Source organism: Crinia signifera, chromosome 6, assembly GCF_055691185.1.
Source record: "Crinia signifera chromosome 6, ASM5569118v1, whole genome shotgun sequence".
In the NCBI taxonomy this organism is placed as follows: Eukaryota; Metazoa; Chordata; class Amphibia; order Anura; family Myobatrachidae; genus Crinia; species Crinia signifera.
Genome location: NC_139222.1, coordinates 44,946,355 through 44,965,199, shown reverse-complemented (window position 1 = coordinate 44,965,199; position 18,845 = coordinate 44,946,355). Strand labels below are relative to the sequence as shown.

At 47.7% G+C, this 18,845-nt stretch overlaps 1 protein-coding gene across 2 annotated transcripts in view; it reads right to left on the bottom strand.

Moving 5' to 3' along the window:
* The window catches only part of DRGX (dorsal root ganglia homeobox), a 52,754-nt gene that overhangs the window by 6,336 nt on the left and 27,573 nt on the right, over positions 1–18,845 (bottom strand). For both annotated transcript variants that reach the window (XM_083145371.1, XM_083145372.1), the window contains 2 exons: positions 14,419–14,591; positions 12,283–12,404 (listed from right to left, as the gene is read on the bottom strand). In XM_083145371.1, the coding sequence (XP_083001497.1) occupies positions 12,283–12,404; positions 14,419–14,591 (295 nt within the window). The remainder of the gene's footprint in view (positions 1–12,282; positions 12,405–14,418; positions 14,592–18,845) is intronic.

Genomic DNA, 18,845 nt, shown 5'->3' with positions numbered 1-18,845 from the left:
TCTATGCTACTTTCTTTTGTACAATCACCACAGCCTAATTTGGACGACTATGAAGATAATCTATATAATGAGTTCATTGACAAACATAGTTAATTTACACTCATAGCAAATACTGTAAGAAGAAGAGCTAATAAGTGATATTTCACCATATAATGCTGCATACAGCACTGTCATCAGACACAATAACTCATATAAACGTTTTGCTTGTTATGCATATCCTGCAATTGAAACAACTAAATTATTTCAATAATGAATATTTATCAACAAAAATGACAAGTTCTAAAATGAATTTAGCGTTACTTATTTATATTATTTATAATGTATTAAGAAGTGAGATGAGTCATTACTTGATTGTAAACTGGTAATGTCTTCCAGAAACTTATGTTTGTCGTTTTTGAGAAGTGTTGTCTATATGTGTAAACTGTTTTTGTTACGGCCCTGCATGATTTTGCAGGTCTCCTGGCAGTGAAAGAGTTTTCTTTCCATTAGCTGCAGATATAGTGCTGAATCAGAGCATCGCTTGGTGAGATCATCCGAACAGATTAATACTTAATGTAATAATCCAACCTCCCTGTAGTGGAGAGAGGGGGAATCAATTCTGTGAGTCTGACAGGAAGAGCCCCCAACCCCCACTCCCACCCCCTTCTCTGTACAACTACTCCAAATCTCACCTCCCCACCTCAGATCAAAGCCCTGTATACAGGCAAACAATTTAACAAATCGAACATTGGAAACAAGCTTTAAACAATGCATCGCAGACACCGGCACAACAGTGATTAACTTCTGCATCTCCAGAGGCTTGATGTGAAATGTGATCCTACTGTACAATGTAATCCTACTAACGCTGCTCATACACTTGTCAGATATTGCATGCAGTCATTCGTTTTCGACCACATGTGGCCGACATAGCGAATGATTGTATGCATTTGTAAGGGACCATTCAACATGATGCTTGGGCATGCCGATGAATATTGCGTCGATAGATCTTATGGGCGGCATGGGGTTTGGGGAGAGGGTGCTGGAAGGACCGCTGGTGGCATGGTAAAGGGCAGGCAGAGGAGTAGCGTAGCACTAGCGGGCGGCGGTGGTCAGCGGTGACGGCAGAATTGCTTAAAACACTGGCCATGCCTCTGGTCAGAGGGCTGCCCAGTGTTTTAAACAATTCTGCCACCACCACTAACCACCAACGATTGCTAGCGCTACTTCTAGTGCTACGCTACAATGCCACCATCTACCAGCACCAGGGGCCTTATTTTGGTTCATTCTTTCTGACAAAATCCTTCTTAGATGGGCAAAACCATGTGCACTGCAGGTGGGGCAGATGTAACATGTGCAGAGAGAATTAGATTTGGGTGGGGTTTTACTTCAAAGTGAGATCTATATTGCAGTGTAAAAATAAAGCAGTCAGTATTTTCCCTGCACAGAAACAAAATTACTCACCCAAATCTAATTCTCTCTGCATGTTACATCTGCCCCCCTGCAGTGCACATGGTTTTGTCCATCTAAGAAGGATTTTGTCAGAAAGAATGAACCAAAATAAGGCCCCAGATGTGACATCTCAAGATTGCATGCGACATCGGGTGCTGAAAGAGGGCACTTTACGCACCACAAGATGCGAACGGATTCGATGGACATCGCACTTCGCATAAGTGTATTTGTAGCATAAGAGTTTGAAAGAAGTGATTAACCACGGGTTACAAGGAAATTTAGCAGAGCATTTACGAACCCATGTATCATTTTAGGAAAATGCAATGAAGGAACAATTTACTGCCCATAGCTGTATGTTATAGACAAACACAATTATAATCTGTAGCACGAGAGACACTTGTAGAACAATGATTAGTGTCTAAATTAGATTACAACTGTACAGAACATGCATTACAACTTTATGCACTAAAAAGTTAAACTCAATGTTCTTTCTCTTGCCTAAAGAATAACAAATCGGAAGCCCCACCACAGGGCAATTTAGGGCCTGATAAAGACACCCTGCCAGGCGGACGCCAGACGATCCCCTTGCATGCAGCCAAAGTAGAGAGATACCATTTGATGGTCTCTGACCATCAAACTGTTTTTCTCCCCTTCAGTAACAAAAGTCAGTGAAAACTGTCTTTTATTTCTGCCACTGATCGCTGAATAGGGGATGGGTGCTGAAGTCATGTGACAGCGTTTTTATGGGGACACCTATAAAATGCTTGGCGTTCCCCTACTCCAGCCTCCTTTCCACCCGCCCCCCTCTTGAGCGAAAGGCCCGGCGAGTGTGAAACTCGCCAAAGCCATTCACTTCCGGGGTTTGGACATGCGCAAACCCCAAACATTGGGGAAGGGGCAGAATTCGGCCCGTTACGAGCTGGTCTGAATCAGCGCTTTAGTGTAGATTAATAATGGTACTAATTTGAGGTGTATCAATAGTTTCCCAATACAACCAACCAGTTTCTAGGTGCCGCTTTACAGATGACTTGATAATTGATATCTAGAAGCTGATTGGCTGCTGCGGGCAATGTCTTCTCTTTGCCTCTATAGTAGGTCTGAATCTCTCATAGGTGTTGATGCTCTCTACTATGCCATCCTCAATACCATCCTCCTTCACCCACACATAACGCATTCACATTTCACTCAGCTAGCTGGCAGCACTTGGCATTGATGGGCAAGATTCAGACAGCAAACAAATAATAGTGACCTAAACTAAATGGCCTGGGAAACTGTTTTGTGTATGGGGCAGAAGGGATTTGGTCATCAGCACTTAGATAGCTTAACACCGATAAAGTTTAACAAGTACATGGATCTGTAACCCAATAATGATAAACAAGAGCAAATGTTAGATGAGATGTTACACTGTATGAAAATATATTAGGCAGTGGCATAACTACAGAGGGTGCAAATGATGCAATTGCTATGGGGCCTGGCTGTCTCGGGGACCCCAAATGCCCAGACAAAATAATCCTCTACAACATTTATATATATAAAAAAAATTCCCAGAACTCAGCACATGGGAGACTCTGGGCTACTGACTGCAGAGCAAAGGGCCTTGGTTTGACATGACCCAACTTGATAGAGTACAAAGTTCAGACGTTTGCTCTCATTCCCCTCTCTACCACACCTCTTTTCTCTTTTGAACTCTCAGCATCCCCTTTTCTCTCTTTTTCTCTCTCCCCTTGCTCTATCTCTCTCTTTCCCCATGCCCCCCCCCCCCCCCCCTCTCGATCTCATCTCTTCCCTGCTCTCTCTTCGCCCTGACAGGCTCTCAATTTCTCTCCCCCCTCTCTCTACCTGACACATTCTCTCTCTCACACACTCCCTGTCTCTCCTCCACAACATCTCTCACTTTCTGTCTCTCACTGACACCCCCCACCCCTCCCTCTCTCATGACATGGGGCTCACAAAGTACTATTTACCCCACTGATTACAGGCCCTTCAATAAAATCCATTATAACGATACGAAATGTTCTGCTATCAAATGTCTCACATAAATATTGCAGTGACCTGAACAGAACTAATAAATTAAAGCTGTAAATGCAAAGTAAGTATGACGTTTGGGAGCAAAGTATGTTGCATATAGTCTAAGGCAGGGCTGGCCAATTGCGGCCCTCCAGATGTTTAGGAACTACACATCCCAGCATGCCTTGGGTCAGTTTAAGCATGGCCACATAGCAAAACTAATGCAAAGCATCCTGGGATGTGTAGTTCCTCAACATCTGGAGGGCCGCAATTGCCCAGCCCTGGTCTAAGGGGTAAAATTAGAGGGTCTGCAATCATATAAAGGTGTAAGCATAACCAGATATTGTCTGAAATAAAAAGATTTGCTGGTAGAATTTTTCAGAACTAATCCCACTGATCTCACACGGGTGGACAGGGGGGGACGGGGTGGAACCGAGTTCCATCACCTGTAATGGTTGGTGAGAACTATATCAACCTCCCCTATGGCCCTGCATAGTAATTTATTTTTAACATAAAAACATTATAGTTTGCAGGGGGTGCCAAAAAACCCTGGCTCTACCTAATGGGGGTGGAGGGGATGGCTGGTATTAAGTGATAGAGGGAAATTAGTTCCACCACCTCTCAAGGGCCACTTTCAGTGCTGACCTCACAGCTACTAAATGCACAAAGCATGTGGGCTGTGAACATCTGCTGTTTAGTCCGAAGCAGAAAGATCAGATTCCTTTGCAGCTGGTATTTGCACACAGACATACAGTAAGACCTGATTCCTATTTGTAAGGAATTGCACATTTTATCATTTAAATTCTAAATCAGCATGAGGCTTTTATTGGCGAGAAATTCCTGTTTTTTTGCATTAGTGAGGATCCGAGTGCTACATATGAGGACTCAGCCTCAGATCAACCTCACAATCAATTAGTCGGGATTTCCAATGTTTTAAGGTATCTGCCAGATGAAACTTATGCAGGGCCCAAGAAATCTATATCCAATGACGCAGGCTCTGGACCATTCACAAATGCTGCATTATGTCAATCATGCTGCGACTGACGAGGCTGTGTGCTACATGTGTGCAGAATGGGTCTGATACCTGCGCAAACTCCAAACAGTTGGCATACAAATATGAATTACCGAAATAGGGCCTTTTTCAGATCTGAGCTCATTACAAATTTGTTTGGAAAATTGGCAAAACCATGTGCACTGCGGGTGGGGCAGATGTAACCTGTGCAGAGAGAGTTAAATTTGGGTAGGGTGTGCTGAAACTGAAATCTAAATTGCAGTGTAAAAATAATGCAGCCAGTATTTACCATGCACAGAAACAAAATAACTCACACAAACCTAACTCTCTCTATACATGTTACATCTGCCCCACCCGCACATGGTTTTGCCCATTTTCCAAACAAATTTGTAATGAGCTGAGATCTGAATAAGGGCAGGGCCGGCGCCACCACTAGGCAGCTCTAGGCATTTGCCTAGGGCGCCGGCAACTGGAGGGCGGCAGTTCGCCCCTCACACCCAGCGAACTGTGTAAAAAAATTGCTGCCCCGGCGTCCCTGCAGTGCTGGGGCGGTCAGGGGTGTCCGTGCCATAGGGATACCTGCGGCGCCGTCATGTGTTTAAAGCTGGCTGCGGCCGGCGGGGTCCCTGTAGTGAATAGCAAATAACTAGCGCTATGCGCGCGGCGGCGCGGGAAGCGCTAGTTATTTGCTATTCACTACAGGGACCCCGCCGGCCGCAGCCAGCTTTATACACATGACGGCACGGACACCCCTGACCGCCCCAGCACTGCAGGGACGCCGGGGCAGCAATTTTTTTTACAGAGGTACCACCCCCCCCTCCCTCCCCCCGGCACCGGGGCGCCCCCCACCCCGACTTGCCTGGGGTGCTCCGGTGCCTTGCACCAGCCCTGAATAAGGGACATAGTCCAACTTTGTTGTCTACAAAATCGTGTCAGAAGCAGAATAATATTGCAGAAATATATATATTTACTATATGTTAGTATTCTACATTGTTGCAAAATAAAAATTAACCGTTTACTTATGTTCCAATGAACATAAGCGAAAACATTTAGGGGGGTACTCAATCCTGGCCACTATTTCCATTGGCTGATTGAATACACCCCTAAATGCCATTACTGACAGCATTGAAGACAGTTTCTGACAAAACAGATCCCACTTTAAAACAGTTGGACCTGTTTCGTCGAAAACTGCCGTAGATTGTCAAATTCACAGGGTTTTTCAACAATCCATGCCCATTTTTCCCTAAGTCTTCGACACTCGACAGCCAGAACATTGAATTCCGGCTGTCGAATGGAATGAAAATGGCCCAGGATTCCGAATGTCAGGAAAGAAAGAATGTAAAAAAAGAAAGAGAAATGAAGGTGCAGTTTTTATACCAAGCACTGCTTGAGATACCTCTGAATAGTCAGTTCACATTTAGAACCAGGCTAAGCAATGATAGATCCTGCTGCTCCCCAATTAATAACGGGCTGCTATTAATTGTTGTTATGTTGCTGGCCATTAAAGGATGTGACTGGATTGAGTCAATCCACAGGCCCCTGATGCTTTTAGCAGTAAGTAATTGTAATGGCAGGAAATCTCTTTCGTCAAACCACACAATCACAAAATCATTCTGTGCTCGCCATGAGAACACACCAAGACACTGACTGGGGTAGAAAACCACAAAGCATACTGAGGCAGGATGGGCGTGACTAACAGATGTGGGGACCGTGTGCAGACTTTCTCTATGGTGCAATAGTCTCTGAAATTCAGTCTAGTGCGCATGCACAATTTCTCGGAAGCATGGCGCCTGTCATGTTCAGGTGACATTCCTACTGCGCATGCATGGCGGCCATTTTACATTGGGATTTCCAAGGCTGCAGCACTGACAAAGGTTTCTGGAGGGGAAAATAATTGAAACTGGGTGCAGGGTGTGTTGTTTCAGTCCCCAAGCACTGAAGAATCTTTCTGTCCTCAGTGTTGGGAAAGCTGCTCATCCCTGATTGGCTGTAGATGTCTACATGGATTATATTCCCATTCTATGCCCATTGAGGCATTATGGTGTGCGGTGCATAGTGCAAGAGGCATTATGGTGTGTGGCTTAATGAGTAAGGGGCAAAATGTATAGTTACGCCACTGGATAAAACCACACCACTAGGTTGTAAAAATTAGCATCTGGAAAATGTTTGCATCTTAAAAATTTACCTTTTTTCAATTTTAACCAAATATAAAGTACAATTTCTTTTATTTAGCACACTGCATAAATTTAACAATGTCTACTGTAAACCTGCAACTGAAGCCCCGTGCACACGGTGCAATGCCACCTCTGTACTGAGTGAGGTGCATAAGCAGAGATCGCTAAGCACACATCGCAGCACACCAGTGGCGTAAGTTCTTCCATGTCGCCCGGAGGCAAGGAAAAGCTGGTCCCCCCCCCCATAGATAAATAGATAGAGACAGTGGTGGAACCAGAGAGTTGTTGGCTCAGGTGCAAAACTATGCTCCCCCCGCCCCATACTTGAGAACAGTGTGCACCAAAAGCAGGCTGAAGGGTGTGTGTATGTATGATTACGGTTACAGGCTGTGGGTTGTGTATGATTAGGGTTATGGGTCTGCGGAGGGGATGTATAGTTAGGGTTAGGCTACAGGGGGGCTGTATAATTAAGGATAGGCTAAGGGGGGTATGGTTAGAGATAGGCTGCGGGGGTGGGGTGTGTATAGTTGGGCTGTGGGGAGGGGGTGGATAGTTAGTTAGGCTGTGGGGGTGGGGTGGGTGTAATTACACTGCATCGGTGGGGGTAAATAGTTAGGCTGCATGGTTGGGGGGTGTATAGGTAGGCTGCAGGAGTGGGGGGTGTATAGTTAGGCTGCAGGGGTGGGGGGTGTATAAGTAGGCTGTGGGGATGGGGGGCTGTGGGGTGGGGGATGTATAGGTAGGCTGCAGAGGTGGGGGTGTATAGTTAGGCTGTGGAGGTGGGGGGTGTATAGTTATGCTGTGGGGATGGGGGGTGTATAGGTAGGCTGCGGGGTGGGGGATGTACAGTTAAGCTGCAGGGGTGGGGGGTGTATAGTGAGGCTGCGAGGATGAGGGGGTATAGGTAGGCTGTGGGGGGGGTGTATAGTTAGGCTGCCGGGGTGCATAGGTAGGCTGTGGGGTGTATAGCATACCTCCCAACTGTCACGATTTTAGAGGGACAGTCCCGATTTTCGGGTCCTGTCCCGCTGTCCCACCCGCGGCAGGCATTGTCCCGCTGCGGGGGGTGGCAGTTGGGAGACCCCCCAATCTAGTAGAATAGACGCTGTGCGCATGCGCACAGCGTCTATTCTCGTATGAAAATGAGGTTGCGGCTAATTAGCATAAGCCGCGCCCTCATTTGCATATGCCCCGCCCCCTTTTCGGGCGCTCGCGCGGCTGTCCCTATTTCCTCCGGACAGAAGTTGGGAGGTATGGTATAGATAAGCTGTGGGGGGTTTATAGTTAGGCTGCGGGGGTGGGGGGTCTATAGTTAGGCGGTGGGGTTGTATAGGTAAGCTGAGGAGTGGCTTATAGTTAGGCTGTGGGGGATGGGGTGGAGGGTTTATAGAGTTAGATAGGCTGCATTAGAGATGGTGATTAGTTAGTAAGGCTTCTGAGGGGTACTCACAGTGCCAAGCACATAGGTCTACGTTCCAAGCAGCAGCAGCAGTGCCTCCACAGAGGTAAAGACAGCTTCTTCTTGTATGCCCGCCGTCCTGCAGGATAGGCCAGGAGCTGGGCCGTGTCTAGCAGCAGTAGTGGTGGCAGGAAACCAGCCTGGAGCGCTTATCAGGCGCTAAGCCTCTGTAACCTTCTCAGCTGGGACCGGCAGCGGCGCTTCTCTCCTCCCTCCATCAGCCTCGGTGACCTGACTCCTTACCAGCGGCGGTGTGGGTGAGCCTCGGAAGGGAGGTGCTGCGGACCTGGCCTCCTGCTCCCCAGACAGCTCACGCTCCCTGACGGGCGAGCACCTGCGGATTCCTTGGCAGCTTCTGCGTCCCGGCCTCCAGGTCACTACTGCTCCCTGAGAGCCTCCTGCTGGCAGCGGAGTGCAGATTCTCCCAGCCGACTCCTTGTCACTGTTGGCTGGCTGCAGAAAAGTACAGTGGCAGCCAACCAGGTGACAGGGAGAAGGAAGGGGGCTGGGGGGGGGGGCACCGCTGCATAAAGTAAGGGTACCGCCGGGCAGCACCTCTGATCGGAACTTCGGGGGGCAATGGAGCCGGTGCCCCCTTTAAGGCTGGCGCCCGGCGGCAGATGACTCCATTGCCTCCGTGAGTTCCGCCACTGCAGCACACAAGTGATGCAGCCACAATCTGTGCTGTGGGATCTCTGCTGAGCAGTGTTTTGCTGATATCTAGCAGGATAGACAGTGCACTCTACGAGTGTTGGCGACGCACAGGACCTCGTTTTACCGTCGCTATGGGGCATACACATGGAGCAATTGGTGCTTCATTTCTAAAAGACCTAGTCAGATCGCTTAGAAATGGTGCTTAAATACCCGTGTATATGCCCCATTGTCCTAATTTTAGTAAAATATTTAAAGGCATGATTGTCAAACATGTTATGATTTGAATTGTGTAAAACAGTCTCTCTTGACAGGATTGCGCATAATATGCACCTACTACAAAGCTAAATTTTCATAATTTCGCAACCTTGCCTTTGCAGGAAATAACTTCAAGCTATAGGTCCCATGCGCATCGGATTTCCAAGATCGCAAGTGCTGCACATAAGATTTATCAGATCTGCCAGCACTTGCTGGCATTCGCATACAATTCATAATCTGCTAAAGACGCATGCGATGTATCCTTGTGGCGGACAGTTGCCAAGGTATTGCATGCAAGGCTGTATGCGATACTGTACCTCGGATAAGTGCATCATTTCCAGATAAGACATAGGTAAATCTAGAAATATGGTAATGGGTGGCCCAGATCCAAATACTGAAACAGGTTGGACCTTTGCGCGGCTGAGCTGTGAGGCCAAAAGGGGGCGTGGTCACATGGAAAGGAGGCATGTCATCACAAAAGGGGTGTGGTATTACACACTGTAATGCCCATTACACATTTTAGCAAACTCCGTAATATCCATTACAAATAAAGCCACACGCCGTAATGCCCATTACACATTGTGCCACACATCATGATGCCCATTGCATACTATATACCAAACCTTAATGCCCATTACATATTTGACGCATAAGTGCAGCTTACCCTATGCTCATTGCTAGGGGGTTCTTGCTTGATGTCAGGGGCTTTATGCTCGATGCCAGGGGCTTCATGCTCAATGCCAAGGGGGCTTCATGCTCGTTGCCAAGTTGCTAAGGGGAAATACATGCTTGTTGCCAAGAGGGAGTGCATTGTTCATAGCCAAGGGGGAGTTAAATGCTTATTGTAAAGGGGGAGTGAATTTGCTCATTGCGGGGGGGGGGGGGATTGCTCATTGCCAAGGGGGTCGCTCATTACCAGAAGGGAGTGAAATTTCTCATTGCCAAGGGGGGGGTGGGGAGGGAATTGCTTGTTGCCAAGGCGGAGGGAACTGCTTGTTGCCAAGGTGGAGTGACACCGGATGCACACAATTAAAAGAAATGACAGCCAGGCAGAAAGAGCTGTGTGCTGCCCGGCTATATAGTCACTGTCTAAGCAAAGCAGCAGGTCCATCGATATCATCAATACTCCCGATGGACTATGAGACAGGAGCTCGCGGCCAGCAGCCAATCAGAAGCAGCATTGGTGGTATTGGTGTCCGCTCCTGATTGGCTGCTGGACTGCGAGCTTCTATTACCATCACCAACATGCTTCACTTCTGAGCTCAGTCCAGAAATACCCTGCGCAGGATAAAGCTATCATTAGTTCTCAGCCTGCTCCTGCTACCATCGGATCCCAGACTGACCCTGCTACTATCGGTTCCCAATCCGACACTCACACACCTAGCTGAATTTTACACTTTCCAGTGATATCATGGGTTTCTCCATCGAAGGTCTGAATTCTCATGCCCAGTGGCTATCTGTACCAGAGTACCAAAGTAATCCCAGGGAGACCCAGGCAGAGGGCCGCGACCTGCTCGTCGGGCACAGCAAAGCCCCTTGCCCCTGGCAAAGACCACTGGTGAGTTAGACCCTGTATCTCTGTTCTGGGTAGTGTGTTCCAGTACTTCCATCTCCCATCCAATTATGCATGAACTCACGTTAAGTTAAATCACCTACTTTCCAGTTTCCAGCGCCCTCCACTGGCCCACCAGAGTCGCTGCCAGGAACACAAGTGCAGATTTCTGACACTTATACAGAAATATTAGTGTTTTGTGTATAGTAATACATTCATTTCTTTCAGTCTAGAAACGTGTCATTTGTCTTCGATGTGTACTATGTATCAGTCCATATAATGTTACGATGGCTTCCTTGGGCAGTTTCCTGATTGATTTTTCTGGGTTTGTTTTCTGTTCCAGTCTAAAGATCAATACAACAACTCATCTATTTTCTTTATCTGATCTAATAGACACAATCAGGGCCGGTGCAAGCCTCCCCCCCCTGCCCCAGGCAAATCCTCCGCGAGCCGCCGATGCACCCCCCACACAGACGTGCTTCGGGGGGGGGGGGGGTGTTCTGTGGGCGATACTGCGGCGGGCACTCGCGCTCCGGGGGGGTGGTTGCGGGAGATACTACAGCGTGGGGGCGCACTGTGGGGGGGGTGCGGGCAATACTGCTGCCGCAGCCCCTGCAACCAGGGGGGGGGCAGCGTTGATTCACAGGCGGGTTTGGGGGTGGGGGAAGAGGGAAGCCCTCTGTCTTACCTGCTCCCCGCTCCCAGCTTTCTATGGTACCTCTATGGTACCTCTCCTCGGCGGCTCATTACCTCCCTCCAGTGGCCGGCGCCCTAGGCAAATGCCTAGTCCTGCCTAGTGGTGGCGCCGGCCCTGGACACAATTAGGTACATTCACTAAGATGGGTGTTCTATTGAAGATCGGATGTTGCCCATATCATGCAATCAAATGTTATTATCTTCTAGAAGATGCTAAATAAATAAGATGTGGAATCTGATTGGTTATTATGGGCAACACCCCATCTTCAATAGAACTCCCATCTTGTGTCTATTAGATCATATAAAGAAAATAAATGAGTTGTATTGAACTCACATCTTAGTAAATTTACCCCATGTTACTGTTTCATACCTCCCAATATCTGGGGCTTGGTAAGCGGGATGCTCGCGCGGAGTGCCCAAAAAGGGAGCGTGGTCTATGGGAACGGGCGTGGCCTAATGGGATGATGCTTCCTAAGGCCATGACCCTGTTTTTTACCCCTCTGCAGCTCTGAATAAATGCTGTGAGGATGCACACAGCGTCTATTCCCTTCAGGCTGGGGGGACTCCCAACTGCCCACCGCGCTGCGGGACACAGGCGGGCCTGGGTGGGACAACCCCAAAAACTGCGACGTTCCCGCAGAAAGAGGGACAGTTGGGTGAAATGCTGTTTGTGTGTTAAGAGCTATTTTACACAATGTCAGCAAGTAAATGATTCCGCTAATAGTAGCCAAGTTCAGGTCTGGCAGTGTATTGGGACCATTGTTTTGTCCCAGGCCTGTCATCTTCCATGCTTCAAACTGCACAAATGGAGGATTAGCACAACTGGCAGATAAGAAAGGAAAGAAAAGTAACACACAAAGCTGTTTCTCTGCTACTCTTAGTAATGGTTCTAGTCTATGGTTATGCAGTATATATCTAGTGCAATGATTTTATCATTCATTTTGCAGAAGTTCTTAAAATAGCCATTATAGAGTGTTAATCCACATAATTATTTCTGTACATATATATATATATATATATATAGTATTGTGAGTAAAGTTCTTACCTTTCAGAGAGGCTACATGTGACAGAGCTTGTGCATAGCTAGCAGTGTTTAAGAGAGCTCCAGGCAAACAAGATGGAAAGAATGAGGTTGCTGTAGCCACTGTTCTGTCATGGGATAAACACCTATGTATAACATGGAAAGAAAATAGATAGGCTATCACTTGTCACATACATACCTCACAACTTATGCACTTGCTGAAGTAAATTAGGGGGCGTGGACTACCAAAAATTGGGCATGGTCTATAATTCACGTCATTCTGTGAGGCCATGCCCCCGTGTTGACGCTGTGGGGGCATGGCCCAGAGGTTCTGTGAGATTCTAGCCACGCCCGCAGCCCCTCTGGCTGCGGGAATAAACACAGTGTCTATTTAGCGCTTCTCAGTCAATGACAGGGGGGACACCCAACTGCCCCCCCCCCTCTCCTTCCCATCGTAGGACACTGCCGGCCCCAGGAGGGAAGCGGGAACGTCCCTGAAAACCGTGATGTTCCCGTAGAAAATGGGACAGTTGGGAGCAGTGGCGTAACTATCGTCCTGCAGCCCCTGCGGTGGCGGGGAGGCGCTGAGCGGGTGTGGGTGCCTGGGGGGCTGCAGGACATTACTCACTGCCTTCTGCCGCCAGCGCCTGTGCCGGGTCCCAGCTCTCCCGAGTCCCGGCTACTGCTGCTGCAGCGCTGCTAATACAAATAGTGACACTCGGAAAATGGCTGCCCCCATACTGCAGACAGTTTTTCGTCTGCTTTTTGTAGGCAGCCATTTTCCAAGTGTCACTTTGTATTAGCAGCAGTAGACGGGAGAGCGGGGACCAGGCGCAGATGCAACAGGAGGTAACATCTCATCCACCCCTCACCCCGGCTCCCCTCCGCACACCCCGGCTCCCCTCCACTGGGTAAGGTAACGGCCGTTTGTTGTTAAACCTAGCGGGGGCGCCCCCCTGCATTTTCGGCAGGGGGGAGCAGAATTAGTAGTTACGCCACTGGTTGGGAGGTATGCACATATAGGAGCTCTGTAGGAGTAAAGGCATATGGCTCAATAAAGGAACATTCACTATTTTAATTATGGTTCACTATATAGAATTTCCAAATTTGACTTTCACTCATGTCGATTATTTCACAGCAATAAACTGTGTGTAGATATTCTCGCTCTGGTTTACTCGCAAAAGCAAATTTTCTCTCTAATGGACAAAAACATGTGCAGAGAGAGTAAGATTGTACTTGAAAACTGATATCTATATTGCAGTGTAAAAATAAAGCAGCTCAAACCATTCCAAAGCTGGAATGATTTAAAAGGCAAAACCAACACAAGACTCTTGCAGACTATTAGACTTTTAAAGGGATGACTAATGGTGTGTACACACGGATCGTGGATAGTCTCTGAAGGCACATCCGATTTGCATACAAGTCTGACTATATAGTGCAGATCTGCACTATATAATCAAGGCAGACAAGACTTTCTGCCTTGCGATACGTGAACGCGCATCGGAATCGGATCGGGACGGGATCGCAAGGGTTAAAACCCTTGCAATCTGCATCCGATTCCGATCCGATGTTGACTATATCGTCAACATCAGAAGGCAAAAAGTACCGTGTGTACACACCATTAAACAAGCCATATGCCAATAAAACATACTTGCCTACCTGACCCTCTCCATGAGGGAGAAAATGCTCTGTTTCTGGACTTTCCTGGTAATGCTGTTCCTGGACTTCTCTGGTAATGTATGATTGCCATCACCTGTGGTGAAACACCTTTCTTATCAATTAACTAAGTGATGGCAATCATACATAACCAGGGAAGCCCAGGAACAGAGGTTTTTCTCCCTCATGGAGAGGGTCAGGTAGGCAAGTGTACAATAAAATGAAATCATACATTATGCATAGTTGCCTACCTGACCCTCTCCATGAGGGAGAAAATGCTCTGCTCCTGGACTTCCCTGGTAATGTATGATTGTCAGCACCTGTTGTGAAACGCCCTCGCTTATCAATTACCTGTAGCTCACCACAGGTGATGGCAATCTTACATTACCAGGGAAGCCCAGGAACAGAGCATTTTATCCCTCATGGAGAGGGTTAGGTAGGCAAGTATGCATTATGAAAGACCAGGCCACACAAGCCTTTTTATTGCCATTTAAATCCCCTTACCTCTGCTGTGCATCCACGTTTTCCTTTTTGCCCCTGGCAGGTTCTCCTGTAGAAGGGGAACTAATGTTTCTGGTGGGAGATGTTACCTCAGCTGCAGCTTCTTTGGATCCATCCTGCTCAAAACTGCCCCTCTCAGTTTTTCTCCACTTCGCCCGGCGATTCTGGAACCAGACCTGCAGGGAACAGAGAGGACAGTCATTATTTACTTAGTAATTATACACATTTAATTCCCCTAGTGAGATGCATGAAACCAGGGATAACAACAGGGTGTGGATCATAAGGTCCACACACAGGAAGGTCAACATGCATTACGTCACCACTGAAGGTCGACAGGCCTTAGGTCGACACACTGAAATGGTCGACGTGGCCTTAGGTGGACAGAGTCATTAGGTCAACACATGCATTAGGTCAACATTGGGAAGTTCGGCAGTAAAAATGTTGACGTGGGGTTTTCACTTTTTTTGTCCCGAATGTCGACACAGTCGACATGGACACATAACCTTTGTGCTTGGCTTGCATGTGCCATTGTATAGCATTGTTTTTGTATAAGAGACAGGATACAGCTTTGGTTACCTCTTTGATGACATAGAATAACTGTAAAGGGTTCTGAGGCTTCTAGCTTTAATCAGTAAACAACATTATACTGTATGAATGATTGATCCAAGGTCAGAAAGGTATGTTTCCCCCTGTGAGGGTAACTTGGCACCTGTCACTCTAGAGGTTTTAGTGTACCTCCCACTGAATTAACACAATTAGAATGTCTGCAAAGTTGAACTTAATGAAAACGTGTCTTATTAAAACATACTAACTATATCTTCTATGCATAGGACACTAATGTACTCAAGGTAGTGTTTTTGAATATATAGCACAATGCAAAACAAATCAAAAATTTGTCCTAGCAACAAGCATGTAACTGCCCCCTGTCAACAAGCCTGTCATCAAACCCCCCCCCCCCTGTCAACAATCATGTAAACAGCCCTGGCAATGAGTATGTAACCCCCTTGGCAACGAGAATGTAACCCACCCTGGCAAGAAACCCCTAGCAATAACCAAGAAAGCCAATGGCAACAAACATGTAGGTGAGCAGCACTTCAGGGGGCATTGTGTGTTTTATCGGCACTAATGGGGGCTTTATGTGTGTAAGAAGCACTACAAGGGGCATTATTTTTGTAAGCGGCACTAGTGGGGGTATTATGTGTGTAAGCAGCACTACATATGCACTACACTGCATATGTATATGCAGCATCACTGGGAGCATTATGTATGTAAGCAGCACTGCAGGGCAGCAGTATATGTGTAACCGACACTTCAGGTCTCATTATGCGTGTAAGTGGCACTGAAATGGGGGGTGCAAAATTTATAATTACGCCATTGCTTGTGTATCATTACCCGGAAGCATTACGGTGTGTGGCATAATCTGCAATGGGCATTATGGTGTGGCATACAGGTGAATTAAGCATTATGGTGTGTGGCATGGGCAATATGGTGTGTGCCATAATGGCTAATGGGCATTATGGTGTGGGTCATAATGTGTAACGGACATTACGGTGTGTGTGGCATAGGGCGGGATGTTATAACATCCGCGGCCCCCCTTCGCCGGACATCGCATTTTTAATAACGGCATATGCTATAACATATGCCGTTATTCATGCAAGGGACAGCTCTTGCGGTAAGAGCTGTCCCTTGCGATGCGGTGCCGGCACTGGACTTCCGGGTCTGTGACCCGGGAGTCCATCTGCGCATGCGCAGACCCCGGCGCCGGCCGCAGGGCACGCTGGGAGGGATCCGTGACGGATCCCTCAAACAGCGCTGCGGTAAGAAGCCCATAGGCTTCTGCAGGGATTCGCCAGCTTTAGCTGGCGATTCCCTCCGCAGCGCTGACACTGCGGAGGCGCCATATAGCATATAGAAATGCGGTAGAAACCCCGAAAACGGGGTTTTTACCGCATTTCTGCTATATAGCATCCCGCCCCTGATGTGTAATGGACAATACGGATTATGTGGCGTAATGTGTAATGGGCATTACCAAAGCAGGAATAAGTGGGAAGCACAGTGGGTAAGTAAGTAAGAGGCACCCTCTCAAAGGGCAACAGGCATGAACAGCTGTCACACTGTCCTGGCTGTGCCTCTGATGCTGGCAGCCATCCACATCCAGTGACACTGTAATACCTGCATCTGTGCAGAGTCTCCCTTAAAGTGACTTCCTGCACATCTGACAAGAAGGGTCGGCCAGCGGCGTAACTACATTTTGGGCGCCCCCCCCCCCGCTGTTAAAGGGAGGGCGCCCAGCCACCCACCCGCCCCTTCGCCCACCGCATGCCGCACCAACCCCCGCAAATCCCCCCATCCCCAGTCTTTACCTGTGTTCAGTACGTACGCGCTGGTCCCGGCTCCCTTCTTCTGCTATGAGGACCACCACAAAATGTCCGCCCCCATACAGCAGACAGTTTCAGAGAACTGTCTGCTAAATGGGGGCGGACATTTTGTGTTGGTCCTCATAGCAGAAGAAGGGAGCCGGGACCAGCGCGTACGTACTGAACACAGGTAAAGACTGGGGATGGGGGGGTTTGCGGGGGTTGTTGCGGCGGGGTGTAACTATAGCACTGCAGCCCCCTGCGCCCGCACATGCATAGCGACCCCCCCCGTGGTCGCGGGGACTGCGGTGCTATAGTTACGCCACTGGGGTCGGCCGTGGGGAGCCAGTGGGCACATTGTGACATTGCAGTGTGAGCAGAGAGGATGGAAAAATCTAAGCCAGAAGTGTTTTTCTTGTTTTTGCTATAAATAAAATAAAATAATTTAATATGACATTACATTATACATCTGTATGTGTATAAAATATATATAGATATATGAGCAGAGGCATAAAAACAAAGGTACTCGGTATAGTAATGTAAACAACGATCTAAATAAGGTGCAAATAAGGGGGCTAATTCCGTAACACTTGGAAGGGGCCTATTTCGACCCCGTTCCAATGTTGGGGGGTCTGCGCAAGCGCATATTTGCACATTTGCAGACCATGGCAACGAATGGCTTTGGCGAGTTAAATACTCGCCGGGCCATTTGGAGGGAGGGTCGGAGTTGGAATTGGAGCTCGCACATGGGAACTCCTAGCGTTTTATGGGTTTCTCCAAGAAAATGGTAGGTGTTCCCATGGGAACGCAGGCTGGCCAATGCCTGCCAGGGGCGGGTGGCTGACGTCCCTGGGCTCCAGCGCCCGCCCCATCTTCGGTGGACACCGAAGTAAATAAAAGTCAGTTTCAACTTTTATTTCTGAAGGCAGGACAAATCATTCGATGGTATCACCCTAATGATTTATTCTGCTAGTGGAGGCACGCGAGGGGATGTATTACCGAAAACTTCCCTGAACATCGTACTGAGGGGATCCGGCGGCAGTGGGGGTAGGAGTTCCGCGGGGTGATATTTCAGTGCTTACCGAGCCAACGTGAATCACCCACAAGGTAAAATCAGGTCCAAATGTCAGTGCCTGCCTGACAGTGGCACATATCATCTAACAGGTCGGAAAATGGAATAGCCATTCTCAGTGTATGTCAATCTCAAGCAGAATGTTGTACAGAGCCAGGAGTACCCCGGGATTCTAAACAGGCAAATCAGAAAACATGCTAAGCCCAAACGCTGCTGCAACATCATAGCTATGGGGCGTCTGGGTGAGCGAGAGCAGTATAAACTACAAGGGGACACTGTGGGTCAATGTTAGGATACTGAGAAATAGCAAATGAGTTAGCCATAATTGCGTTACATGGTGACATACACAAGGCTATAAGAATCTAAGACCTAAATGCGGCAGTAAGTTCATTACCAAAATTCAATACAAAGGAATAGTCCAATAGTCAATTAAGTCCAAGTTCATAAGGCATCAGTGGAAACAATGCAGGGAGAGTGTGTCTTTCCTCTGTTTGTCAACTTGATCACAGTCCTATGCATTACCATACACTCTGTGAATTGCTGGAGAGTGTCTCTGTCTGTATTGGTGAGGTTGGGGATAGCAGATCCTGGTGGAGGTGTGATATTATTGGTTTTGTGTTCAAGGGTGTATGAGAACGCTCTCAGGAAGCTATTACTTGAGGGGGGTCAAACAAAGATCTGGGTTTGATGCAGGCAAGAATATAGATGGAGCTTTCTGATGTTTACCGAAGTATTCTTTCAAGCACCACTGCCTGTTGAAACGATATGACAACTTTCCATTTGAATTCATCAAAGGTATCTGATCCCTTTGCTGAGTACAGCCATTTCAGCATTCGATTACTCATGGCTTGAAAGGTTTACATACAATGTCTAATTTTTCTTCCTTGTGTTCTTTGTTCTTTGACTCCTCGTAGTCCCTCTGTACCGTACTGAGTTTGTCACGTTTATATATTTGTTGTAGATATCAACCTGTTCAACCAATTTATTGAGCCAGTCAGTAT